General features: G+C 42.0%; 2 protein-coding genes and 1 non-coding gene across 4 annotated transcripts in view; 1 reads left to right on the top strand and 2 right to left on the bottom strand.

Annotated features, from left to right (window-relative positions):
* The first annotated feature begins 214 nt into the window (after positions 1-214).
* Positions 215-286, top strand: trnae-uuc (transfer RNA glutamic acid (anticodon UUC)). Its single transcript has one exon. It is a non-coding gene; the product is annotated as a tRNA-Glu (tRNA).
* Positions 287-4,636: 4,350 nt separating this feature from the next.
* Positions 4,637-17,799, bottom strand: plpp1a (phospholipid phosphatase 1a). Of its 2 annotated transcripts, none has more exons than XM_006789107.3 (6): positions 17,198-17,799; positions 11,688-11,839; positions 10,316-10,596; positions 7,491-7,548; positions 5,841-6,017; positions 4,637-5,676 (listed from the first exon to the last, which is right to left on the bottom strand). In XM_006789107.3, the coding sequence occupies exons 1-6, from the start codon at positions 17,253-17,255 to the stop codon at positions 5,557-5,559; spliced, it is 846 nt and encodes a 281-aa protein (XP_006789170.1). In that variant the 5' UTR covers positions 17,256-17,799; the 3' UTR covers positions 4,637-5,556. The 2 variants fall into 2 exon arrangements, with proteins under 2 accessions (XP_006789170.1, XP_006789169.1); XM_006789106.3 differs by lacking the exon at positions 11,688-11,839 and adding an exon at positions 14,724-14,878 and having other exon boundaries at positions 17,198-17,797.
* A 3,091-nt stretch (positions 17,800-20,890) lies between these two features.
* Positions 20,891-27,291, bottom strand: part of csgalnact1a (chondroitin sulfate N-acetylgalactosaminyltransferase 1a) — a 36,569-nt gene continuing 30,168 nt past the window's right edge. The window contains exons 5-8 of the mRNA XM_006789105.3: positions 26,757-26,935; positions 26,442-26,536; positions 26,141-26,222; positions 20,891-23,772 (exon numbers count right to left, since the gene is read on the bottom strand). Coding sequence (XP_006789168.2) covers positions 23,477-23,772; positions 26,141-26,222; positions 26,442-26,536; positions 26,757-26,935 — 652 coding nt within the window. The 3' untranslated portion in view covers positions 20,891-23,476. The remainder of the gene's footprint in view (positions 23,773-26,140; positions 26,223-26,441; positions 26,537-26,756; positions 26,936-27,291) is intronic.

Below are 27,291 nucleotides of genomic sequence, written 5' to 3'. Positions count from 1 at the left end.
TTAGAAACAGGGATCTTTTTTTGTTTTTGTTTGTTTGTTGTTGTTTTTTGGTGGGCTCTTATTTTGCCCACACACAGGGAAAGCACCAAACAGGAAGCAACTTTCTATGTAAATCATGAGAATGGCTCATCCAAATGGTCACAAGTTTGCTTGTACTTACTCTGTGTCACATCAGAAGCAAAACAACCATGGTATACTCCAATACTCTGACAAGTCCCATATGGTCTAGTGGTCAGGATTCCTGGTTTTCACCCAGGCGGCCTGGGTTCAACTCCTGGTATGGGAAGTGTTGCATTTCGTGTCTTTGTTATTTTAAATGGGTTCCCATTCAGAAGTAATGTGGGAAAGTATAACGTAAATATCCAAAAGTTGACTGTTCATCAGTGGGAGAAACGTTTCGTCACTCATCCAAGTGACTTCTTCAGTCTCAGCTCACTGCAGGTTTCCCCAGTTTCACCCATCGTGGCCAATTTGTACATGGAAGAAGTGGAAAAGAGGGCTTTGTTATCCTACCCTGGAACACCACCAAGCCATTGGTTCAGATATGTGGATGACACACGTGTGAAAATCAAATCTCAGGACGTATCGCAATTCACGGATCACATTAACTCGATGGACCGACACATCAAATTCACCAGGGAGGTTATGAAAAGTGGCAGGTTAGCCTTCTTAGACTGTGAGATTTCCATCAGGAATGGGGGACATCTAAAAGCTGATGTGTACCGTAAACCTACACATACGGATCAGTATTTAAGGTTTGACTCTCATCATCCACTTGAGCATAAATTGGGTGTCATCAGGACGCTACAACACAGAGCAAACACCATCCCCACAGACACAGCAGAACCTCACATCAAGAAGGCCCTGAGTAAATGTGGTCATCCCAGCTGGACTTTTGTCAAAGCTGGGAAGGCACCAAAAGAAAGCTCCAGCCAATCCAGGAGAGAAGGACCGCTGCCCAAGCAAAAACCTGTAGTGATCCCGTACGTGTCAGGAGTATCGGAGCAGCTGAGATGCATTTTTTCTAAACACCAGGTCTTTGTGTGTGTTTTAAACCCCAAAACACGTTGTGCCAAAAATTGGTCCACCCCAAGAATCGGGTCCCCGACACAAACAGAGTAACATAGTGTACGCTGTTAAGTGCCAGGAGGATTGCCAGGATTTATACATCGGGGAAACCAAACAACCTCTGGCAAAGCGGATGGCACAACACAGAAGAGCTATCTCGTCAGGCCAGGACTCTGCAGTCTATTTACACCTACACTCACACTCTTTCAATGATGAGGATGTACACATCCTGGACAGGGAGGAACGCTGGTGTGAGCGCGGAGTCAAGGAGGCCATTTACGTGAAAAGGGAAAGACCATCTCTGAATCGAGGAGGGGGCCTAAGGGTACATCTGTCACCATCTTACAATGCTGTGATTGCAGCCATTCCCCAACTCTCTGTGAATGGTACTCATGGCCATTGATCAGTGGTTGTTGATCAATGGTCATGAGAATTTGCACAATTATGATGAAGGAACTGACCTCCCAGCCCATTGTTCCTTCAGTGGGCTGGTTTCACTCATTATGCAAATGTACTGTTTATAAGGTTGGGTAAACCTGCAGTCAGCTGAGACTGAAGAAGTCACTTGGATGAGTGATGAAACGTTTCTCCCACTGACTCCAAAACAGAATGGAGCACATCCTGGTAAATAAACATCACTTTGATTGGGCCGCCAATCAAAAGAGACCAAGACAGTTTATAATTTAAATAGGAAACATCAATAATAATAATAAAAAAATAAGTTTACCAAACAAGTTTAGATCTCACACTTGGGAATCCTGTTTTATTTTTTTATTTCTAAAAGGGAAAACATGGCAAATGATGTTGGTGACAGAGCTGAGTAGTGCTCATAGTGAAAATCTATGATGTAAAGGCTCATTTAAACGTTTTCTTTCAGATATTGAAAGGACAAGTATAAGAAAGTCCTAACTTTACAGTTTAAGTGTGCATGCGTCATCTCTTTTCTTTACCAACACAAACGCGGCCACCAGCACAGACAAGCTGAGCTTGAGATTTAAGAGTTTCTTGCTTGGATTTCAGCTGCACTGGTGAAATCTTTGTGTCGTAACGATGAGGGTTAGAGGTTTTTAGCAGATAAATGAAACTGTTGGTGCTAGATAAGCACGCAGTTTTCATTCACATTCCTCTCCATCACTCTGACAGCTAAAGTGGTGTTTGAAATGATCTCATGTGCAAGACAGCTGGTACTTATCGCACAGCTTTGTAAGGAACCCCGAAAGAAGTCCAACAAGTTAAAAATGAGAAAGGTTGCTTGGCATAAACACTAATTTCACACCCCACAGTGTGGATGGCAAACTGCTGGGTGGAGCAGCTTCTAAACAGAAATCGAGTTGGGCTCAGGAGGTAGAGCAGAAGGTTGGTGGTTCAATCCCCATTTTTTTTTTTTAAAGCATCTCACAATCTGTTAAAAGATGCTTTTGGCCTTTATTTTCATGCTACAAATCTGTAGTTTGAGTAGTAGCAGTAGTGCTATAATCAAACTGTCACAAGAGGCTTTACAAGAGAGGGTTCACATCAATGCTGGCATCTTTTTCACTTCTGCTGCAGCCCTGTTTTCATTTATTACTGATGAGACAATGAAACTGGACCCTCACATGGTGAAATGCTGAGCATCGCCTGAGTCACGATGCCGTCAGAGAACTGTAATTTAGATTAAGGAGACGTCTGCTGCAGCTCACATGTCACACCTCCTCTGAGATCCTGTTTTTTAAAAGCTCATGTTTGATAAAAAAAAGAAGATAAAAGTAAATGTTTCCAGTCCTGATGAGTTCCTGCTGACTGAGATGATGTCCAACAGTTTCTGACAATTAAATGATCTGACAGCTGACCAAGCCACCGCCTCGCTGTCCTGCTTTGTCTTCCAGGAAAACATGGGGACAAACGAACACAAACAGTCATTCCTTGACTCAGCGTACAAATATTCATCCTTCCCTGAACATTGACATAAACAACTTTATTCCTATTCCTGCACATTAGAGCTTCTTTTGCATTCTTGGCATCTTCAGGTGGGTGGATTTTTTTTATGTGGGTTCAGCCTAACAAATGGTCTTAGGACATATTTATCTGATGGAAGGCTCTGATGATGGTCTTGATCCACTAACTTTTGTCAGCAAACCAGTTCCACTCAAACAGCACTGGCTTCTCTGAACTGTTAATACTGAATAATGAAGGAACTGGAGTCTCGGTGTGGAGCAGCCTCAGAGTGATGATCTTTGGTGCTTTGTGGTTTGACTGTGTTGAGTTCAGTGGTGTGTTTTGGAGCTACTGGTGAGGATTTAGTGTCTTCTGTTAGTGTTTTGACCTTTTTTTCTCTTTCAGCAGGACTTTTGTTACTCCTCTCACTTCTTAGTCCTTTATTTGTGGACATAAAGGTGTGTGTGTGCATATGTGTGTTTGGTGTATACAGGGCTGTCATCTGTCACTAAAGACCACCTGCTGCTAGTTCAGCTGGAGATGATAGCTTCCCAGCCCGATTGGCTGTGTGTTTCTACACCATTTGGTATTTGGAGAAAATCCAGCTGAAACAGCTGCTCTGAATGTTGTTTTCTTGAAGAAGAGATGAGAAAAGAAAATTTAACAATGTATTTTATACTCCGCTCTCCACGTTAAATCTTCTTACAGCCCCATAAGCTTATTTTGTGAACATCTGAAAGGGGTCCAACCAAACGATGAGACCACATGACTTAAACCCAAAAGCGTATATAGTAGTTAAAACCACCTTTAACAGAAGCTTCTCCTGAACATCCTTAAATAAGGATATGAAAGCTTTTTCTACCACCCTGGAGCCACACTTGTAACTGAGATTTATTGAGTTTGGGGCTGTTAGGTAGTTGTTGACAATATTCAACGGGGTTCAGGTCAGGCATGCCGGCTGGCCAATCAGAGGCAGTAATACCAGATCAGATCTGATTGGTAGTAGTTTAAGCCATGCAGGCAAGTGCTATGCTCCTAACTAGAAAGGGAAATCTGCATGTCCATAAAGCCTGTCAGCAAATGGAAACATGAAGTGCTGTAAAACCCTAATGGTAAACGTCATGTTGACTACAGATTTGTTAAAACATCGGCAGCAGATGGCACCTGAAATCATCAGAGTGCAGAAACTTCATACTGGATCTAAAGCTACTGGCAACACAGAGATGTTTGCTGAAGGTAAGGAACATCCATGGTTCATTTATCACCAGATATTTATTAGTTTCTCTTAAAATGTAGTCTGTGTTAAATCCCTAAACAGCAGAGCCTTTTCACAATTGTCAGTTTGTTAGATGTACTGCTGCTCAATAAATTTTAGGCACTTCTAAATAAAGATATTTGATTGTTATATTATATTATGTATTTGTAATTCTTTTCCTTTGTTTTTTTTGGGGGGATGCATGTTGATTGACCAATAAACTAAGCTTTCAGATTATGCATCTGTTCAGGAAAAGTTGTCAATATTGTAAAACATGTTCAAAAAGTCATTCTTTAACTTCTTTTCCTGCAGGAATAACAAAGATCAAAAGCCTCCTGCCGGTCTCTACCCACAGCACCTCATCGAGTACTAAAGATAAAAACCCTGTATGCAGGAAAATGATATAATAAACAGCTTTATTTTTCCTTGTTTCTTTAGATGAGGGAGCGTGATGTACATATTTGACATATTTCAATAAATGACTGTATGGTGATTTGTTTACTTACAGATTATATAAAAAGCACACTGTCCATTTATTTATGTTTACATTAGTTACACAGGAAGCTGTAATAGCAGCAGCAGTCCAGCAAAGGCAACACATGACTTGAACTCTGCAGCACTCTAACCAATCGTGATACAAATCAAACTTCCTGATTTGAACATCAGGTTAGATAGCTGGAGAGGAAGACGGCGCTGACCTGGAGTCGGCAGCTGTGTCGGCAGCCTCTGGTCTAGGATCGGCTTTGCCGTCAGCCCTTTAATTAACAATGAACCTGAGGCAGCATGGTCAGAAGGATGGAGACCAAGCTGACCCTAAAGCAGATCATCCAGCACACTGACTCCAGGTCAGGAAAAGCACTAAGCAGAGATACATTCACAGGTTTCCAACCTCCCCACCCCTCCCAGCAGTGGTCAGACCCTTTAGTGGGTGCATGCAGGCAAGTCTTTCCATTGGTTCAGTAGATTCATACATGCTAAAAAAAAAAAAAAAAGAGTTCCATCCTCTCAGAACCTCTAGCCCCTAACCTACATCTGCTTCAGTCAGCTTAACTACAAGGGTTGTACAGGTTGTCTCAGCTCTCTCCAGCCACGAGGAGAAGTGGTGGACAAGACAGCAAACTGTCTTGAAATTGAACAGGCCAGTGTGGGTTTTCTAGGATGTGTTTTGTCCACCGGCGCACTTAATGCACAATCAAGTACTTCACGTTGTAAATCCATGCAGGGTATCAGAGATAATTGGCGCGAGATGGTAGGTAGAGAGCTGGGATCCCGGGAGTGCGTTTGGACAGAGCAGAGGTCGCCTCCACTGCTCACTTAGCTTAGTTAGGGCTTTCAAAGTGGTTTCCATTTGTCGGCGTCTCCTGCAGAGTCGTGTGTGGGATGTCTGCCTCTTTACGGGACTCCATTTGTGGCTTGAAAAAGTCTGACACGAAGAAGACCTGTAATAGACCAAAAATAAATGAATAAAATAATTAAAAATAAGTGCTACTGAGGTTTGAACAGTTACATCTACACACAGCGTTTGAGTACTTACCTTGACTGCCAGAAGGGGGTGATGTATAAAAACCCCTGCGGGCTGAACTAAGATCAGTGCAGGACTTACCACGAGCAGAGCCATGAGCGCGCCCTGTATGAGTCCGGTGAGAACGTCGCTCCAGTGATGCTTGTAATCAGACACTCTCGACAGTCCGGTGTACACAGAGGCGGCAATCAGGAAAAACTGGATGGTCGGTCTCAACAGCCGCGCCCAGTCGGCCTGGAGCCGAGCCTGCAGGTAGAGCTGAGAAACACAAGGCTGGACGTTCACGAAGGGAAAGGATGTGAAAAAACCCTGCTGGTCTCAGAATTTTACTGATAGAAGGAATTTGTTCAATGCAGGCTGTTTATCTGCAATTGATCGATGATCTAAGCTGATAAATGTCTCTATACCTCTGTTTGCCTCAGGAACAGTGTCCAGTGAGTTCATTTGTTTATGTTTAAAACAGGGTGTGGCCCCAAGGACAGACAACCTCCATGGCTTTGCAAAGATTTATGTTTTGTCTCAAATGTCATTTAAATGGCAGCGCTTTTCCATACTTCAGACTTCCTCTTTGCCGGAGGGTGTGTGTGAGCGCTTTATCGGTGCCAAGACTTTGTCCCTGTGTCTATTTATATCTGCTGCTGTTGAATGAGTCAGCAGACCGCAAAGTCCATCGGAGCCGGGCAGTAAAATCTCCTCAGAACAACACACAGAAGTGCTGCTGATAACGGGCGCGAGGTTGAATGTGCACAGATGTAATCTTAAAGAACTGTAAGTAATCATTTGGAACATAATGATGTCTGCTTCGTGACGCCATGAAACAACAGCCAGCAGACACTCAGCTTATCATAAACAGCCTTGGTGCAGCATTTGCATAATTTTGTCTAAACTACCAGGATGGTGGCTACAGTTATGGACTCGTCAGCGTAGCGGAGAGGTGAAAAGTTGTGCCTTTGTGTCCATTAGACCATCTGAAGGAGAGTTTCCTTGTTTTCAACGACTGACGGGCGTAGCTGTACATTAACAGGTGGAAGATGTAGAAAGTGGAGCTTTGCTGGGAAATAAAGGGAAAGTTCCTGCACTCTGTGGGGGACAAAACTCCAAGTAACATCTAATCCCTTTTATTTCTGCTTCCAGAGCAGGTTTGCTTAAGTAACTTCAGTTTTTATTGTTTAAAAATACTAAACATTTTCAAACAATAAAAAGTAAACTAACTAGTTTGGTTGTTTTTTTTTCTCTCCCTACCCTCACCTCCAACCGGGCTGATGATGGCTCCTCTCTAAGCCTGAGCCTAGTTTTGCTGGAGTTTTCTTCCTGCTTGCTCACTGGGAGTCATCTGACTGTTGGGGCTTCTCCGGATTACTGTAGGGTCTTTATCTTACGATATAAATTGCACTGAAGTTGTAATTTAGCGCTATAAAAAACTTTGAATTTAATTAAGATTATAATTAGTTAAAGTTATAATTTTAATTATAGATTTTCAACTATAAGAAAATCCCCCCAACTCACCCCGATTGGATTGGATAAGCATATAAGAATGGATGGATAGTTCAAACCGATACTAAAACTTTCTCTTTGTTTTAATTCATTTTAGTTACTTTTTCAAGGAGTCTGACATCGAAGTTTAGTTTTCAGTCAACTATAATAACCTTGCTTCCTCAGCCGCCACACTGGTCAAGTCAAACATTGATGGATGGGATTACAGATCAACATGCAGCTGGCTGAGATACTTACAGCGAGGAAGAGCATGCAGTACATGGAAAAAGATGAGTGGCCGGAGTAGAACGAGAGCCTGCAACAGAGAGACAAAAGCATAGTTCAACACCCGAGTAAGGACATGTTTTTATTAACACAGCGGTCTGAGCTGACTGGAGAGTCCCCGGCTTTAGTTAGCTCTCGTTTGAAACACCACATCAGCAGCCATGTGCACACACTGTGGATACTGTGGCACAATTTTCCCAGTCAGGAGGCTTTTACTGATCAGATTTAGGGCCTGGACTGCAGCGCAGAACAACCTGCTGCTTGTTGAAAATCAGTGGATTATGTGGAGGAATTTGAAAAAAAAAAAAATCAGCTACTGCGTTAAGGATCTCTATAAACCAATACTTGCAATACTCTGCTTTAAATTCAACATCTTATTTCCCCTAACCCTAGAGAGCCAGGTTAGCATGAGCCCCAGGAGCTGTAATAAACGAGAAATATACTAGGTTGTAATAAAAAGCCAGAATTATCCTTTGACCTAAAAGCACACTTTAGGCCCACAGAGCTGCTAACATGACACTTATTTTCTTTAAAAGCTCTACAGGAAATCCCTCAAAATGGCAAAGCTGAAATCCTTCATTATCATTAACAATTAAGCTAATCTATAAATCAACTCCCCAGCAGTGACTGTTGGTTACACCCAGCAGAGTAAACAATAACAATGCCGACCTCCATAAATCCCCAACAGTGGCATCAGATTAGGACTGTGGCACCCTGTGTGGGATCACAGGATGAAAAATTCATGATTGCCACCTTACAAATCAATATTTGTGATTTCACATCCATGGAAACGAACTCAATCCTCGACAGTGAGCTGTGTCTTTGCTGGGCAGTAAACCTTAGACACAGAGGGGTCATATTACTGTAAGATGATGCTGGGCAGTCTATCTCAGCCCCCTCTCTCCTCTCCTGTTGCAGTTATTAGATGCATTAGAGTCCAGCAGATGCCAACAAAGACAGGGAGCAGCTTTTTATTTAAAAAAAAAAAGCAGACTGCTGAGTAATAATGGTGCTCCAGGAAGCAATGATTGTGCACCACGCCCTGATAAACGTACAGCAGATACCCCAGAGCGGTAAAGGGTAGGTGGGCCCTTTACGCTCAAGGGCCGCAGCTCGAGCAAAACGTTTCCCCGTCTCGCTTTAAACAGATAAAGAAGGGGAGAATCAAATGTAACGTAAAACCTCCTCACAGCCCATAATAAACACGTAACACTCTGTATTCCTCTGTGGCTGGGGCCTCCGTCAGACTGAGAAGAGGAAATCCTCTCCTCCCAATACTCTTCCTCCTGCTCTGAGCCGATAAGAGACAGAGACCTTAAATCAAAATACGCTTTACATTCCTGTGATATTACTCAAAGTGGCTCGCGCTGCAGCTGCGCACATTACAGATGTCACCCATTTACCACATCTAAACACTTCCCAGCAGTTTTTTTTTTAAAATGATCTTTATCTATGCCAGAAGATCATTAATGACGACTGTACTATGAAGGAGAGCAACATAAACAAGGTTTGTTTCCCTTCCCTAACGACCAAAATCAAATCAAGCGGTCATGTGGTTCTCAACTGAATTAACTGACCCGGCTTTTCTGGGTCTCGGTATGAGCGGTGGTGCTAACGCCGCCGGTGACGGTAAACAATGGACAATGGATGGGAGTAAAGCTGGATATTTCTTACAAGAACATTATAAAGAACAAATAAGACTTCAGAAGTATAATCCTGCTGCAGCCTCAGCCAGGAAGGACAAATACATTTAGGCTGTGTGAATCTAAAAATGAATTACTGTGTGCTTATAGATCATTAGTTATTATTAATCTCTGGCTCTCTTCCACAGCGTGTCTTTATGTCCTGTCTGCCTCCCATCAACCCCAGCAGATTGCAGCAGTTTGGTTCAGCCTGGTTCTGGGGAAGGTTTGGTGTTTAAGTTACTACGGTGATGTCCTCTGATGGGGAGTGAACTGTCCCGACGCTGAAAACTAAGAAACCTGAGGTTTGCTAACAGCAAATCCAGCTTCACGGTACAGCACTTTGCTTTGTTCTAACTGTGCAAAAGTAATCAAACACTTAATACCTGAGACTTAAAGTATGTCAGAAAAAACGCAGAATTGTGTACTTACAAATACAGCTCATGGTTGTGGCTGCTGAACCACTATCTACAGCAGGATATGGTGCTGAGTAAGTGCTGAGAATCTACCTTATTTATAATATCAAAAGGGGCCATCTCAACTCAGTCTTACACGTATAACTGGAACCTACATATTTCTCCCATTGGCGTGACGTTGCTAGGTTTGATGTGCTTGTTCTCATTTACGCTTCAGTAATAGATGCAAGTGATGCTGAGCACAAGCTGAAAGTCAGAAGCACAACTTTAAAATGGTTATTCAGTGACGTGCTTCACCTCTGCCCTTTGTGCTTACGCTGTGAACATGTTACAAAACAATGGCCTGAGGATTTTTCCAATAATCAGCTCAACAAGAAGAAAACCCCAAAACAAACAAAGCTGGTGTGCATAAAGTTGGAAAAGAGGTGTTCGTTTCAACATCTAAAATCAAAAAATCATTCTTATTTGAACTCGGGCTGCAACCGCTAGTTTCAAATCTAAACATCAGAATAAAAAGATGAATCACAGTCCATGGTGATCTGTTTAAATGGTTTGCTTTTTTCCAATAAAAGGCCAGCTGGAGATTATACAACATAAAGCACTGAATCATCACACTTGAGAAGCTAGCCTAGACATCATTTTTACTCAAACTGACAATCCTGCTTCGAGCTCTGCTTTCCTGGTGCTGGGTCATACATACCGGGCCTCGTTGACCTGCTTCGCGTCTCCAGTGCAGGTGAAGTTTTCGATGTAAGTCCCTGCCGAGCAGTTGATCAGTTTCCAGTCGGGTCTGCACAAATCCAGGAAGTGCGGCCTAAGCCGGCCGATCGAATACTTGGCGATGTCCGTCAGAGACTGGCTCATGGCGGCACCGAAAACGAAGGTGCCGATGGCTTTGTAAATGCAGGCAACGTAGCTGCCGAAAGACGACTTGGACTTGATGCGGTTTAGATGAACTAAAAGACACTCGCCAACAATCATCTGCAACGAGGGGCGGGAGGACACAGAGTTACATCTTTATACAGAATGACAGGGTGACACATTTAAAAAGAAGATGCAGATAAATGAACGTCAGAGGCAAAATCCCAGGATCATTGTTTTGATTTTGTTTTTGAAGACTCATCTATGATGAGTCCTTTGAACAGTGGGAAGGAAAAACTCCCTTTTAACAGGAAGAAACCTCCAACAGAACCAGAGCGGAGCCAACTTTAAATATGTGCTATTTCTTCATTTCCAGTTTTTCTGCTAAGATTATGACATTAAATAATGAAAAAAAATGTCTGACAAATTTGGGTTTTTTTTGATCTTCTGATCTAATCATTTACAACGAAGAAAATCCTTCTCATAATGCTGCTTTCGAAATACATAAATGCTCATTTGACGGTAATCAGAAGGGCTCTGCAAGAGCTGCTGAGGTCACAGGAGGATGTCCACTTAACACAGTAAGCCTCTCTCTTTCAGTTCATCTGAAACTTTAAATAAAACCTGAGGCTTATGCGCACGTTATCATGTTTCTGCAACGCTATGAACAGGCAACAGGCCTCAAAGGCTTAAACAAACACACTGCTTCTTCATTATTACTTTACAGCAGAAGAGCTGCTTTATCTCGACTTACAGTTAAAAATAGTGTAGGTTTAACAACTCTAAATAGCCGTGTCATTACTTAAAACGATAAAACCTGACCTCCATCACCACTAGAAGGTTTGCGTAGACCTTCACATCTGTAGGTTACACATCCGCTCAATTTTAAAGCCTGAGGCGGAAGATTAGGTCAGGTAAAATAAACAAACCTCTACCTCTTTTCTGTTTCCTCATTAAATGTAGAACATTCAAAAAGTGATTTGAACAAATCAAACTGCTAGCACATTAGTAGAGTGGGGTTAAAGGGTTTTTTAAAAAGCAAAACAAATCATGCATTGAGGATTAGAACCATGCAGTTCCATTAAGCAGGGTCACGAGTATAAGAAGAAAAAAGAAGTGGATGAAAGCAGTCAGCAAAACTCCAAACTGAAGAAGAGTAAAAAATAAAAGATGTACAGAAGTGAACAGAAAACAAAAACTGGTGCACTTACAGTGAGTACCGTGACGGGAATCATGACACCTCCTAACAACTGATAGGAAATGGTGTCGTCTTTATAGGGGTACTTGATTGAATCATCGTTACAGAAAAAGCCCCGGTGGAAAGGACTGTGTCGCAGAGTGAGAATTGCAAATGGGAGTCCAGCTACCAGAGAAGCAATGAGACAGAGAAACAAATACAGGTTACAAGATGTCAGCGGGACAGAGATCTCTCCACCACGCAAAGCAGGAGCCAGCAGCCACGTGAGAGGGCGTCGAGGAAAAACCCACGCTCCTCTGAAGTCCGGCTTTCAGGAACATCATTAATAGTTAAAGTGTTAGAGCGACAGATGGTGAAACTGTGGTTAGTGTTTCTGTTAATGAAGAAAAGTCTATCCTAAAAAAGATTAGAGCTGAGCAGGTGCATCTCCTGCGCTGGGAACAGCGGCGATCGTGTTTCTAGGCTGATTCGGTCTCTTTGTTATCAACACACTTTCCTCTTTCCTAAAAAGAAAAAAAACTTCCTCAGTGGTCCTGTTCCATATCCCCACGTATCCTCCCAAACCTCACATTGTTAGACAGGGAACAATGGAGTCAATCGTAATAACGCTGAACAGCAGTTATTAGACATTGAGGGGGAAAAAAGAGAGGGATGAATCACTGATGCTACAAAAGCAGCAGAAAGCAGACACTCTTCCTGCTCTTCCCGTCATTCTCCAGAAACAACCGCTCTGTTCCAGAAGAGCATTCCAGCTATTTTAAGGAACAGAGGACGCAGCCTGAATGTCTGTTGCACAGATTAATAACAGAGACATAAAGTTCTCTCTGATGTTTACATAAAACCAACCCCCCACACCCCTCCAAAAGGCCTGGCCTCAGTCATTATCCACAATTAAATATCTGGAAATAGTCGATTGTGTGCTTTGCTGGACTAAATGTGATTTAGAGCTCTTTGACTGCGTCAGGAAACCAAACAAGTGAATTACAGGGTTTTTTTCCCCTACAAATCCATCTGTAGTGCTTGACAATGACAATAAAATAAACTATTATTAATTGTTCTGCAGTAGTTGTAAAGTGGACATCCTCCTTCACCTTTAACTCTTTTTAATACACCTCCAGTAAAAGCAGCCGACACATATTCAGAGTCTCAGTAACAATCAGCAGTGTCACTGCTGTCCTCCATTCGACTCTGGGTGTTTATTCTTTGATGTGCTGTTCTCTCAGTCCCCACAGACCGCCTCACAGTGGATATTTTGACTTGTCAAAGCTGATAACAACAGTAAAGACTGCTTTCCATGCAAGTGGGGCACTAAAACCGCCGCTTATGCGTCACACCACAGGAACCGGCTCAGAACGGAACACGTGCTTGTTGGCAAGTCAATATACAGTGGGGCAAAAAAGTATTTAGTCAGCCACCGATTGTGCAAGTTCCCCCACTTAAAATGATGACAGAGGTCAGTAATTTGCACCAGAGGTACACTTCAACTGTGAGAGACAGAATGTGAAAAAAAAATCCATGAATTCACATGGTAGGATTTGTAAAGAATTTATTCGTAAATCAGGGTGGAAAATAAGTATTTGGTCAATAACAAAAATACAACTCAATACTTTGTAACATAACCTTTGTTGGCAATAACAGAGGTCAAACGTTTACTATAGGTCTTTACCAGGTTTGCACACACAGTAGCTGGTATTTTGGCCCATTCCTCCATGCAGATCTTCTCAAGAGCAGTGATGTTTTGGGGCTGTCGCCGAGCAACACGGACTTTCAACTCCCGCCACAGATTTTCTATGGGGTTGAGGTCTGGAGACTGGCTAGGCCACTCCAGGACTTTCAAATGCTTCTTATGGAGCCACTCCTTTGTTGCCCGGGCGGTGTGTTTTGGATCATTGTCATGTTGGAAGACCCAGCCTCGTTTCATCTTCAAAGTTCTCACTGATGGAAGGAGGTTTTGGCTCAAAATCTCACGATACTTGGCCCCATTCATTCTGTCCTTAACACGGATCAGTCGTCCTGTCCCCTTGGCAGAAAAACAGCCCCATAGCATGATGTTTCCACCCCCATGCTTCACAGTAGGTATGGTGTTCTTGGGATGCAACTCAGTATTCTTCTTCCTCCAAACACGACGAGTTGAGTTTATACCAAAAAGTTCTACTTTGGTTTCACCTGACCACATGACATTCTCCCAATCCTCTGCTGTATCATCCATGTGCTCTCTGGCAAACTTCAGACGGGCCTGGACATGCACTGGCTTCAGCAGCGGAACACGTCTGGCACTGCGGGATTTGATTCCCTGCCGTTGTAGTGTGTTACTGATGGTGACCTTTGTTACTTTGGTCCCAGCTCTCTGCAGGTCATTCACCAGGTCCCCCCGTGTGGTTCTGGGATCTTTGCTCACCGTTCTCATGATCATTTTGACCCCACGGGACGAGATCTTGCGTGGAGCCCCAGATCGAGGGAGATTATCAGTGGTCTTGTATGTCTTCCATTTTCTGATGATTGCTCCCACAGTTGATTTTTTCACACCAAGCTGCTTGCCTATTGTAGATTCACTCTTCCCAGTCTGGTGCAGGTCTACAATTCTTTTCCTGGTGTCCTTCGAAAGCTCTTTGGTCTTGGCCATGGCGGAGTTTGGAGTCTGACTGGTTGAGGCTGTGGACAGGTGTCTTTTATACAGATGATGAGGTCAAACAGGTGCCATTCATACAGGTAACGAGTGGGGGACAGAAAAGCTTCTTACAGAAGACGTTACAGGTCTGTGAGAGCCAGGGATTTTCCTTGTTTGAGGTGACCAAATACTTATTTTCCACCCTGATTTACGAATAAATTCTTTACAAATCCTACCATGTGAATTCATGGATTTTTTTTTCACATTCTGTCTCTCACAGTTGAAGTGTACCTCTGGTGCAAATTACTGACCTCTGTCATCATTTTAAGTGGGGGAACTTGCACAATCGGTGGCTGACTAAATACTTTTTTGCCCCACTGTATTGGCTGTGAGGCGGGTCGTGTATTTATGTTGAGCCTGCTTTAAGCGACTCCTACTTACACAGCTAATGGGCAGGGCGAAGCCCACAGTGTAGAGCACCGTGGAGGTGATTGTACTGCTGTGGAAAGGGTACTTGATGCTGTCGTCTGTACAGAAAAAGCCCCTTTGGTAGGGACGGATCTTACCCAGGTTATAGGCTGCCAGAGGCAGACCTCCTGTGGAAGGAGAGACCGGGAGGAATTACCACAGCAAAAAATTCACACGTTAAAAAAAACATACAACGTATCATACAGAACGAAGGTGTCAAACGGCACAAACCTTATTATGTATTACTTGTGTCATTAAATTTGATGAAAAGACCAAAATCAATATATCATAAAAAGCTGTTTGCTTTATTTTATTTTTTATTAATAATGTTGAAGAACAAGAACAATAAGAACAATGTGTGGCATTAGTTCAGGACTACTTCAGACTGGTGATTATTTGGTGAAAAAGACTGAACATCTAAAACAGCTGCGCTACCTTGTAATGAAATGCAGTACCTGTCCTAATAGTAAGTAGGAACTACATCAGGTTACACAAGAAATACTGGTTTATACTCTGCAACATTACAATTTAAAGATGAAAACATCTTCCGGCACGAGTGACATAACCACTCTTTGGGCAATTTGTCAGCAAACTGCGCTGAGAGGTTTGTGGCTGGACGACTGACTCACACAGATGTGAGAGGAGCTTTGGACTCGGCTAAGATAAAATACCATAAAGACACCAGAACAGGCTGATTAGTTAGACAGTCCAAAGTCTTGATGTAATGCTGCTGCCATTCCTGCAGGCTGTTTAGCCTGTTTAGCTCATTGTACGGTGCGGAGAAGACAAGATTCATTTAAGCAGAAAGCATGAGTCCATCAGTGAAAGGTAATGCGCAAGGCTGCAAATGGACGGGCGCGCACAGCCGCACAACGCCAGGATATGCCATCATCTACAAATAAACTGCCCATTCATTCGGCCTGGTATCTCCGCTCTGCGTGCCTCCTCTGCAGCTGTCCTCACCCACATGAGGGACAGCTCCTCACCAGCTGAAGTTGACGGCCTGGAGCAGCTGGAGATGCCAGAAAGCTGGGAATGAAACGCACTCCAGACAGCTCACGGCTAACTTTACAACTGCTGCGAGCAGCCAAACACAAACAAATAGGCAGAGAAGAAGAAAAAAAGAAAAATCTTAATCTCACATTTACCAGATGACATTCCTGTGACTCCAACAGTACAACATGCATGCGCCTGTTTGGCAACATGCAGCAGTGCATGACTGCTGCTAACAGCCTCCGTCTGTCTGGAAACAGACTCTCACAAGATGCCTGCTTGTAATTTAATAGCCCCTTTGAATTAAAGGGTGAATGTGAACTGCACGCAGGCAGTCAAACAGCTTCTCAGGGCAACACAGGTTCAGGTGTAGAGCAGAAAGAAATCTGCATCCTTTAATTGACATGTTTCTTTTTGCTCACCTTAAATCTAAGACATAGCAATTACTGCGATGGCCAATTGAGAAATATCAACACGACTATAAGACCTGTTGAAACATGATGTGAATTAAATTTAATCACATTTTATTTGTATAGCGCCAAGCCACAACAACAAACCCTACAATAATACAGAGCAACTCCCAAGAATCATTTGACACTCTGTGAGTAAGCACTTGGCAACAGTGGGGAGGAAAAACTTTCTTTTAACAGGAAGAGACCTCCAGCAGAACCAGGCTCGGGGACAGGCAGCCCCAGCCCCCCAGCCCTGTTGGGAGTGGTTAAAAAGTGCTCTTCATTATAATGATAGAATCTCTTTGCTTCACTTTAATGGCCAGTTTGTGTTTGTCTGGAGAAGATCTTTGGTGGGAACAGAAACTGAGAAATGAGTCTCTAACCCACCATGTGGGGCTATTCAACACGTCTACAGTACAGTTTCAGATTTGCTCTGCAGTGCTTTCAGACCTTTTGAGGGAGGGAAAGTGCAGTCACATTTATCAGGAAACTTTGCTGAGCAGAGGTAGCACTGTATTCTAAACTAAGTGTCAGGAAATTTACGTTTGGCTTAAATGAGTCACGGATTATAGAGCAGCATATAGACTCCAAATTTTCCCTTACATAAGTGAAAGAATACGTCAGTGCGTCAAGTACCAAACCACTAGATCAGGAGAGAAATCTACTGGTACAGTGTAATTAATATGATATTCAACGCATGAATTATTAGTTTTACACTGCGTCTAATGTCATAATTATTTATCAGCACATGCTGTGCCAGCACAAACTGAAAAGTCAGTTTGCATAGAAGCTGCTGAAGATAAGCTCACATATTACAGCTGTACTGTAGCACCACTGTAAATACAACGTCAGTGAATCCAGCACCACTCCCTTCACGTGAACGAAAGCTGCTAAATACCCATTCAGCAGGTTTATACCCGCTTCCTAAATCGGCTTACATCAAAAAGACTAACAGCATAGTACATAAAAGCGAGGACGGGAAAAAGGCGTTTAAATACATACCCAGAACTAGACAGACTATATCTAGTAGGACAAAGGGAATCCCTCTCATGTCGAACATGTTGTCTCTTGTCTGTGCTTTCCTGAGTCCCTGTCTGCTGCCCGGTCTTCTGCCGTAATAAAACACCAGGGGGACGCTCCTCCTCAGGACGTAGCTGCTGCTGTGCTCCTTCCGATTGAATGAGAGCCAAAGGAAGGCAGCAGCGAGCTGTTTAAAAAGCACAATAAAAGCCGACGCCCTCCAAAGAAACACAAAGACCACCCCGGACACAGGAGAGCAGCTGCATATCAAAAGAAGCGAGTGTGGCTCACAGACCGGCCTCGCTGCTGTGTTTGTTGATGTTGTTGTAGTTGGGTGGGGGCGGCGGTGGTGAACTGCAGCTCAGCCGATGACTCCGCATATGCTTCATGATGGATTTACAGCCGATTTGAATTTTTTAAAAAAAAAAAAAAAGCTTCGTGATAAAAACAAACAGCGAGTCTCGGCTCGCAGCTGTCCCGCGTGTCGCTGTGTGTATCCAATGAAACACGAGCCTGTGGCGGACACGAGAAGACCCGAGGAGATCGCAACTACGCCAGGCCCGCTGCTGCCTTCACGTACCCGCGTGAAGCTGGGGGAAATATGAAGCTTTAAAATGGTGCGTTCATATAATATCGGTAGATTGTTGAAAAAAAAAAGTTTTTTACAATTACAAGGCAATTATTAACGTTTTTTTTCCGCTGAGAAAATTAATAGAATTATGAGGATGTGCCTCTGGGGACCCTGAACGTTTAAATACGTGTATTAAACTAATATTAGGCCTGATTGTCTGGATATTTTATTGCATCTTAAAAGATGTGGAGAACGGCTTTTTTAGGCTATGGCTTATAATTTGTATGTATATAATTATAGCTAATGTCTAACAAAAACAAAAGTTTAATGCGTGCTGTCCTTTTAGAAACTGCCGTTTGCATTTTAATTTCACAAATAAATAAACGTTTTTCATTGAACCGCTGTATCAATATCGCCCTCTAGGGTCCGGTGGTTGAACGTGCGCACTCCTTTAGCAATGATTCACATTCCAATGTTTTCAGTCCCGTGGTCACCGTGATTTATCTGCAGATATTTAAACACAAACAATTGACTGACATTGGTTATATAACCCTCTAAACAAAACATTGCATGTCAAATGTCCATGAAGGAGTTAAAGTTAAAAGAGGAAACACTAACTTCAGCACAGCCATTTGCAACAGCTCTAGTTCCTAAAACCTTATAAATTCAGTTTGCATACCTGATGTATTACACGCTCATGATGTTCCCGATCACATATTCATCAGTGAACAAATCTCAAATCCAAGTGAGTCACATTTCTGGTCTCAGTTTGATCAGTTTGGAGACAAAGTTAAAGAGAGGTTAGAAAGTTAAAAAGAAGAGGATATGCTAATTTTTAAAAGTTTACTTCAACAGCCATCACTATTTTGCTTACTTGTTAATGCACGAGAAATAAACAGATATGTAGTCTTAAAGGACCGATAACTTAAAGACTTAGATTTCACTTCTTTCCCCCCACTGTAAAGAAGTGAAATCACTGAATTAAACATGTTAACACACTGTATTAACATGTTTGCCTGTGACAATCACGGTACATAGAAAGATTGCTTTCACAATAAATGTCTCCATGACGACCTCTGAGTGCTTCCTGTAGTGCTCAGAATCAGCTTTCATGAGGAAAGAGCCATTATCAATATTGCATATATTGATATTTGCCACAGCTGTACTTGGAGAAGCATGACATCAGGGCTGCCAACTAACGGTGCTTCATTTATTCTCACACATTCATAACACCAAAAAATGTTTTAGTCTCGCTTTTAAACTTGAGAGCAGATTGCGAAATCAACCCACAGAGATGAGAGAAATTTTAAATCACCAAACAAGTCTTTATGCATACCAAGTGACACCAAAGCATACAATAAATCTAAATGAGAGAACATATCGACATCCCTAATCAAACCAGAAATACAAATAATGTATGCCACTGCACTGCAAATGATCACACCACAGTGTAACTCTGAAACCGCTGCAACCAATTCACACATGGGTACACACATCATAGACAACTTAGGTTTCAGTACTACTAAGAATTAGTAGTGTATAATCTGTAGCGGTTTGAGATAGGGAAGTGACACATACAGTACATAACTGGCTGTGTCACTGGAAGAACTGCAATGTAACAATTAGTCTTTAATATTGCTGTGAGGGAATTTGGGTCCACTTTAATCATAACTGATGACTAATAATTTAACAAGAGGGGGCAGTTCCTTTTTCACAAAGAGTCAGGTTCATTTTTCTTTCAGTGCAGTTTACTCAGGTTATCGTTCTCTAATATTAAAATTGTTAATATTTTAAAAAAGAATCAGGCAGGGGCAAATGTTTTTGCAGTACTGTGTGTGCCCACACAGTGTATGTATGTATATATATGTATGTGTTAGGGGTGCAACGATACACAAAATTCACGGTTCGGTTCGATACTTTGGTGTCAAGGTTCGATATTATTTCGATTCAAAAAAATGTTCATGCTTTTTTAATTTGTCATTTATTAAAATTATGAATATATATTTTAACTCAAACCTACAGTTTTTAAATTTAATGTTGCTGAAACAACAAAGGGATAAAATAATAAATCTATCTGATCGAGAAATCAGAAAAGAGAAATCTTTGGAAAAGAGAGTTTATTACAGAGAAATGGCTCTTTCCAAAATAAAAGCTATACTATACGCTTCTTCTGGGCAATACTCTCAGCAGCATATTAAACATATCAGGTCCCCATAAGGAGAATCATGTGCTAACGGCTGTCTAAATGACTCGGGTAAAGTTTGTAGCATGCGTGCTTGTTGTTTTTGTCTGCTTCCACTTGTCTTTGCACTAAGATGATGTCGGAGTAAATGTGCAGTCATATTCGTTGTGTTCCCACTAGTGCTGTCAGCGTTAATCTGAAATGACATTAACGCCACAACACGGCAAATCTCCGTTAACGAGCAACCGAGGATCGCCCCATGCGTGGGGCTGGACAGCATCAACACCTTAACGAGCAAACTGTGCTAACGCACTAGTTCCCACCCATGTAATTGAGCATTGCGTGGCACATCCAACATACTGTTTTACTTTTGTCCATGACGTGCTTACCTTCAGTGTCATACTTCACATGAAGACCAAAACAGTTCCAAAGGCCAGATCTGAATGAGGGTGGGGGAGGTTCAATTTGCCATGTTGCAACGAGCTTTGCTTCTGTCTTGCTAGCTTGCGCTGCGCTCAGTGGATCTGCGCTTGACAGTGCAGCCTAGGCGGAGTAGTCGAACGCAGATCCACTGAGCTCTCAACACAGACAGCATCATCAGAAGAAAAGTTGATAAAATAAATTAAAAATTTTGTATTGTTTGATACATATGCATATCTAACCGAAAGCACTGTATCAAACGGTTCAATATCGATACGTATTGTTGCACCCTAGTATGTGTGTGTGTGTGTGTGTGTATACATATATATACACACACACATACATATATAAATATATACATATACATATATATCAGATATCAGAACCATCATTGGCTCTTCTGTGATGCAAATGCCCCCTTTTTAAAAAAAACAAACAAACCCAGAATGGTTTGTTGGCCTAGCATGATGAAACCAGATAATCTTGCACATTGGTTGGGAAACACTGCTTTAATCAATATGGCGAAGAGGACCTTATTTAACATTTAAAGAACATAGGACTGGCTCTGCCTTGATGGTCTTTATTGACATAAAACATTTAGAAAAAAAAGCAGTGTAATGAAAGAAAAACAGACGCTGGAAAAATGATCAAATAACAGAAAAAACGTAAAAACTTAGATGACATTTATTGTGAAAATAAGCAAACTAAACAAAAAATACCATAAATAGCATTATTTGGTATTATCCTGTAATAACATATTCTCTGTTTAACATTTTTGTTTTTAATTTTTAAAAATGTATTTGTACTGGACATTTTGGATCAAGACTTAGCACATAAGAAAGAACTAAACAAAGATGAACATGTCTGTGTTATTACACGTGTCAAAATACGGTTGAAAGTAGAAAAAAAGAATATTTTCTGTAATGCAAACCATCTTATAGTTACACTGGATTTGATAACTACAGAATATGACATAAGCAAAGTCATAAAGTATAAACAAATGTTTATTTAGCTCATTTACATGGAGTGAAAGAAATATCTTGAACATAAAAGAATCAAATATAAAAGGATCATCTGAATGACTTCCACACAGAAGAATGTGATTTTGTGTAAAATGAAACACAAAAGACAAGTCAGGTATCTCTGTGTATCTCTGTGACTACACTCAAACACGTGTAATGTCACATTTCTTCTTTAGTATTGCACTGGCAAGTTTTCATATCTTTCTCACATTTGAGTCACGTGGAATAAAAACCTTAAGATTAAAAGTCCCGTTCTGACTTTCTGAGTCATCGTCAATAATTTACATTTACATTTTATCACATTAATTTATGTGACCGCAAATTAAGTAAATGAAAACACAAAGTAGCCTACATGTTCACGTCTATCTTAATTTAAATATTTAAAAAGGAAGTGATCTTTAGTCACACTGTGGGCATAAATATGTATAGATGGGTTACAAATTAAAAGATGTTGGGCAGGTCCAGTTGATTTCGCTTTTGCATGAAGAAGAAAGGAAGCTTTGGTCGCCGAGACTGCTCGACTGGCTGGTGTTTCACAGGGAACAGTGACTAAAGTGACATCTGCATTTAGCCGAGTAGGGAAACAAATCAGTGGGTAGGTTTAAAAACAACAACTGATGGCGCATATTTGATGTGTGTAAACGGAGCGACTCTTCCTCAGGTGACAGAGTGTCAGCGATCTGACGACATCAGCATAACAATCCATCGTCAGCTACACAGACAGGGATGCTGCTGTGGTTTGTATCAAAATGAATGCACAACTTTTTGTGGACAAACCCGCTAAAGCACTATTTGTCAGAAACGTGGAAATAAGTGCCGTGGCCGGATGAGTCATCCTTGATCCCATTCTCATGTCTGGCATCAAAAACTGGTACAGGCCTGAATGCTAGAACCCCACAGCGAGGGGATTTAGTTATTTTATGTTGTGACAGGCATTTCAACCCCACGGCTAATGGTCCACTCATCCCTACTTAGAGGGAAATCTTGCTGCAAGCCAGTGCACCACCTTCAATCGCTTAATGAAACATGCCTATCCAGATGTGATTACAATCCCCCTGTCCACAGGACACGAGGGTTCAAAGTCTCGAAATCTCAGCCTGCTCAAACACATATTTTGGACCAATGTGTGACACCTGACACCTGACAACTGGCAGTCAATTAACTTACTAAGATTCATAACTTTGTGTTGGGTTTTCCTGTCATTTCTAACCCATCAGTATATGCCTACATAACGCCTACACCAAACACTGCCTGAAGCTTGTAGCATTTACAAAAATGAAAAATATTAATAAAACAAAGAAGATCAATAAACAATAATTTATATGTATATATTAAAAACAACCTACAAGGCCATTTAAGGCTTTATAAAAGTCCTTAATTGTTCACAAGCACGTTATTCAACCCCCGCCCACTGGGTGGCAGTGTTCCCCAATTTATATAAAACCTGCAGGAAGGTTCACTAAGTTTTACTGACCATCCAGAGCAGACAGTGTTCAGGAGTTATTCACAGAAGGCACGCAGTTCACAGTCAACTTAAAGCTCAAAATTTTAGGCTCCACGTTTTCTTCTGGAGAGCGCTGAAAAGCACCTTACAGTACAGATGGATGCTGCAGGAAGTGTCTGACTCTCCATTTCAACAGTGAAGATGCACAGCCAAAACAGTTTCTGTTATGTTGAGTCCTTAAAGTCCTCACATCTTGTCATTAAAAGGAGAAGCTTTAGATTTTGGTAACCACGTGTTTGTTTTCTAGGTGTGAGTTAGATGGCAAGACAGACTTAAGCCTGCATTAGCCTAGTGCAAAGACTGGAAATGCAGGTAAAAGAGAACTAGACGGACCCAACCAAAAGATGAACAAAAAAAAACAACTTTTTTTTTTTTTTTTTTTTACAGGTCAGCATAACCCAACAAGACAGGGAGAGATTTCCCAAGTAAACCATCTCAATAGTTCTCAGCAAGACAGCAAACAAGAGCATTTCACAGCAAACTGCTTAAAGCATAAAGTTCAGATCAGCTGGGTTCACCAGCTCCGATTGCACAGAGAGCCACCGTAATTCAGCTCCAGCATTCAAGTCTTCTTAGTTTTCGAGTTTTGCTGCAGTTTCTGCTTGCGGAGGTGAGCTTCAATCTCGTGCCTGAAGAAGAGCATCCCCAGCTGGCCGTGCGAGGCCTCGTTCATGGCCTTGGACTGCATGCACATGCGGTACTGGTCGGGCGGGAGCTCGTCGGCGCAGTGCTTCTCGTGCCACAGGTGGAACAAGCCTCGCGACGGCGCTCGAACCACCAGAAGGTTGCTGTGGAGGTACTTCCTGTAGAGGTGAACATCTTCGCCGCCCCAGCCTTTGATGTCGATGTCAAAACCTCCTAGGCAGAACAGAAGGAGAGCGTGCGATAGGAAACTTTCTGCATTTTTTTTTACATTTTATTTTATTTTTACAATTTAATTTTCTAAACATTTTTTTTAGTTCCAGAGTTTTTGGATGCTGATTATGAAATCTGATTAGAGTTTGTGGTGTGTGATCATAATCACGGCCTTGTTTTGTTGTTTCTTGTGGGGACAGAAAAGACATTTGGACTTTGTGACCAGGCGAGCTTAAACCTGTCACATTAGACGCCAGAACTCCTCGTGCCTGCTTTCAGTTGCACTTTGTACCTCCCTGCAGTTTTATTTTGTTTATGCCGTCTCTCCCTGTCTGCCTTATTTTGTTATTTTGCATTTTTTTGTTTTAAATTCAAGCTGCAGGGGCAAACACAGATAAGACACAACATTTGCACAAATGGATGCATTGTGCTTCTTTCTGAATATGCACTCGTGGCCTAAAAAAACAAAAGGACATCCTTATGATGAAACAAAGAGTGCAAACATGAACCACTAAATTATGCTTTTATAAAGGAATACGTTTGGGGAGACACATAATTTCATTTCACATCAAGAGTTCGGTGAGAAAGGAAACTGTGGACGCTAATCGTGTTTAGCTCTCGCACGTGTTACCTTGTTCCCCGTCTCATTTTAAAGATTCCTTTAGAAATCTGTGATACAAACACAGAAGCAGACCCACTTACCACATTATTTGTTTCTCTTACCCACTTTACAGCTGAGTGGAAATAATTAGGATGTAATTGTTTTTCTCAGTTTGTTGTTGTTGTTTACCCAGATGGAAATCCTCTTTCCCCCATCTCATGCTCTTTGGATTAAAACTGTTTTTTTTTAACAAATGAAATTTGTTTAAAATTTCATTTGTTTTGTAAACTTCATCAGTCTACAAAGACGTTACATGCATTCCTTCTTTTCCTAACAGATTCCTTTTACCGGTAGTTCTCCCTCTGCTGTTACTGCAAATTACTGCAACTTCTGCATGCATGTACATTTACGTTTTAGAAATCCAAAGGGGGAAATGAACACGGCGGACCAGTGTGTCTGTTACACGCTTTGCCTTGATGCGTGTGGTTGGACTGGTTTCATTAACGTGACATTCAGTTCGGTGCCTCCACAGTCACTTGATCTCCATCCAGTCGACTACTTTCAGGACGTGACGGAATGGGAGAGTCACGTCATGGATGTGCAGCCGAAAAGTCTGCACCAAATGTGTGATGCTATCATGTCAACACGGACCAAAATCTCTGAGGAATGTTTCCAGCACTTTCTTGAATCTGTGCCAGGAAGAAGAAAGGCAGTTCAGATGGAAAAAAGGGTGTCCAACCTGATACTAACAAGGAGTGCCTAATAACATGGCTAACGAGTGTATTTACATCCTTATAATGACAATAATGATGTGACAAACATCGATTTCTGCACCACCATAATGTGAGTAAAGGTCTCATCCTTGCCCCTGCTCTAAAAACGGTCTGGCTCCACCGCTGAATGATTAAACAGCTGGACTCTGTTTATGTAAAATAATCTGCCAACTTGCCATACCTCAATTAAACTTTTTTTTTTTTAACTGTATATTTATCTTTATATTGTGTTAGTTAATCATCTCTCAGCAGAGCCAGGCTAGCTGTTCATTCTGTTTCTAATGTCTTCTGTGTTTTTTTCTTTAGATCCCATTTAGTTTTCAGCTCTGGGATCGATACGCGCTCATAAATAAATACATGAAGTGGAATACAACTTGGAACATAAAGTGAGTTAACATTACTATTTCCCCATAATGCCAAACTATCCTTTTACAACACTCCTGGCCTTGGAGCTGTGTTTTACAATTTGACATAGTTAAGTGAGGACATTTGCATGAATGTGTGTGCATGTGTGTGGGCCCTAAACAATAAAACACTCCGAGTTCCACAGTAGCTTCTAATTGATTTCACTTTGGAGGCAAACTAAATTGATGTAAATCTGTCTACAGAGCCAATATTCCTTGCCAGATATACAGATGGAGAGGACACGGGGCGATGAGATATGCTAATATATGCTGCTGCAGCTCAGAGCTGTTTCACGCAGAGTGATATAATAAAATCTCCTCCCTGTTAAGAAAAGTAACACAATACTGAACCATTTGGGCCGTGAGGGCTTTTTTTTTTTTTTTTTTACATCCATTAAGCGGTGGCGCCGTTAAGAGTGGCAAAGTGCACATTTTCAGAGCCGTCCAGGAGGACCATTTTCGCCCTGCGTTACGTAACACCTGCACACTGATAATCAGCCCCCAGGAGCAACTGTTTACCAATTCCTTCGCTGCAAAGATGCGCCGATGGGCACGATGCCCGTGTCAGGATTGTAAATAACCGTGCTATTTACCGATGTTGAGGAAGTCGGACCTGTACTGGCAGGTCATGCCGAAACCGAAATCCCTCCAGAAGCCCGTGTCTTTCTTGATCACCTACAGGAGGAAATAAGCGAGTGTTAAACAGCTTGTGGAAAGAAATACCAGTCCAACACACAGGATTTGTCCACTTATAGCAACTGGAGAGGTGAAGTGTTTTTAAACTGTTCTGCAATGCAGCGCCACGCTGAGTGTGGTATTTTCCACAAGTGCGTGGCAGGGTTTGAAAAAGGGACGAGAAGAAGGTGTGTGCATGTGTGTCTGTGTGTGTGTTACCAGCTGTTGTTCTACTGCTGGGATACGATCGGGACTTCCATAGATCACAGTGGGGTTGTACTGGCTGAATAACACCGGGTAGAAGACCTTTTTACCTGAGATGCAGAAAAAAAGAACTGTTAGATGAATCAGCTGTAATCTGATGGGAATGTGTGCATTATTATTACACAATAGAAAATAAGAAGAAAACTTAACAGGCCCACTCAACTCAGGCTGAGATAACTGAAAACAAATACCCAGAGTTGGCATTTTGTCTTGTCATTAAAGTGTTTTGCACGCCGCATGCCTCATGGGAGTTTACAGCAGTCATCTCACCAGGCTGTGCGTTGAGTCGGCAGGTGTTGAGGAAGTCGGCGGTGAAGTAGATGTCCACGTCGCAGAAGAAGAGTAACACGTTGCCTCCCTTCCAAGCTCGGGCGCCGATGTCCAGACCCCGCCCCCGAGAGAACTCCTCGTCCAGCTGCATCAGCGTGTAGTTCTTAAAATTTGCTTCCCTTTAGAAAGGCAAAGAGAAGTAGTTTGGGTAGTTTACCCAACTTTAGAAGCACTTTAGAAGCTAGAAAAAAGCCTCACAATTTAACGAATTAATAGGAAAAAAAGTTGAATTCCAGTGAAATAACAAACAGCATGGTGTTATCTGCAAGCACTGCTGTTTATTTTGCCTACAAAAATCATATCAAGCAGCAGACTCAATAAGAGAGGTTAAGAAGAAAGTGCAGGCAGGGTGGAGTGGGCAGACATGAATGTCAGGAGTGAATTGCAACAGAAGGAAAGCAGCAAGAGTGAAAAGGAAGGTTTACAAGATGGTAGTGAGACCTGCTATAATGTATGTTCTGTAGACGGAGGCACC

This window comes from Neolamprologus brichardi, chromosome 7 (genome assembly GCF_056152115.1).
Source record: "Neolamprologus brichardi isolate AB-2024 chromosome 7, ASM5615211v1, whole genome shotgun sequence".
In the NCBI taxonomy this organism is placed as follows: domain Eukaryota; kingdom Metazoa; phylum Chordata; class Actinopteri; order Cichliformes; family Cichlidae; genus Neolamprologus; species Neolamprologus brichardi.
This window is presented reverse-complemented; position numbering and strand designations above follow the sequence as displayed.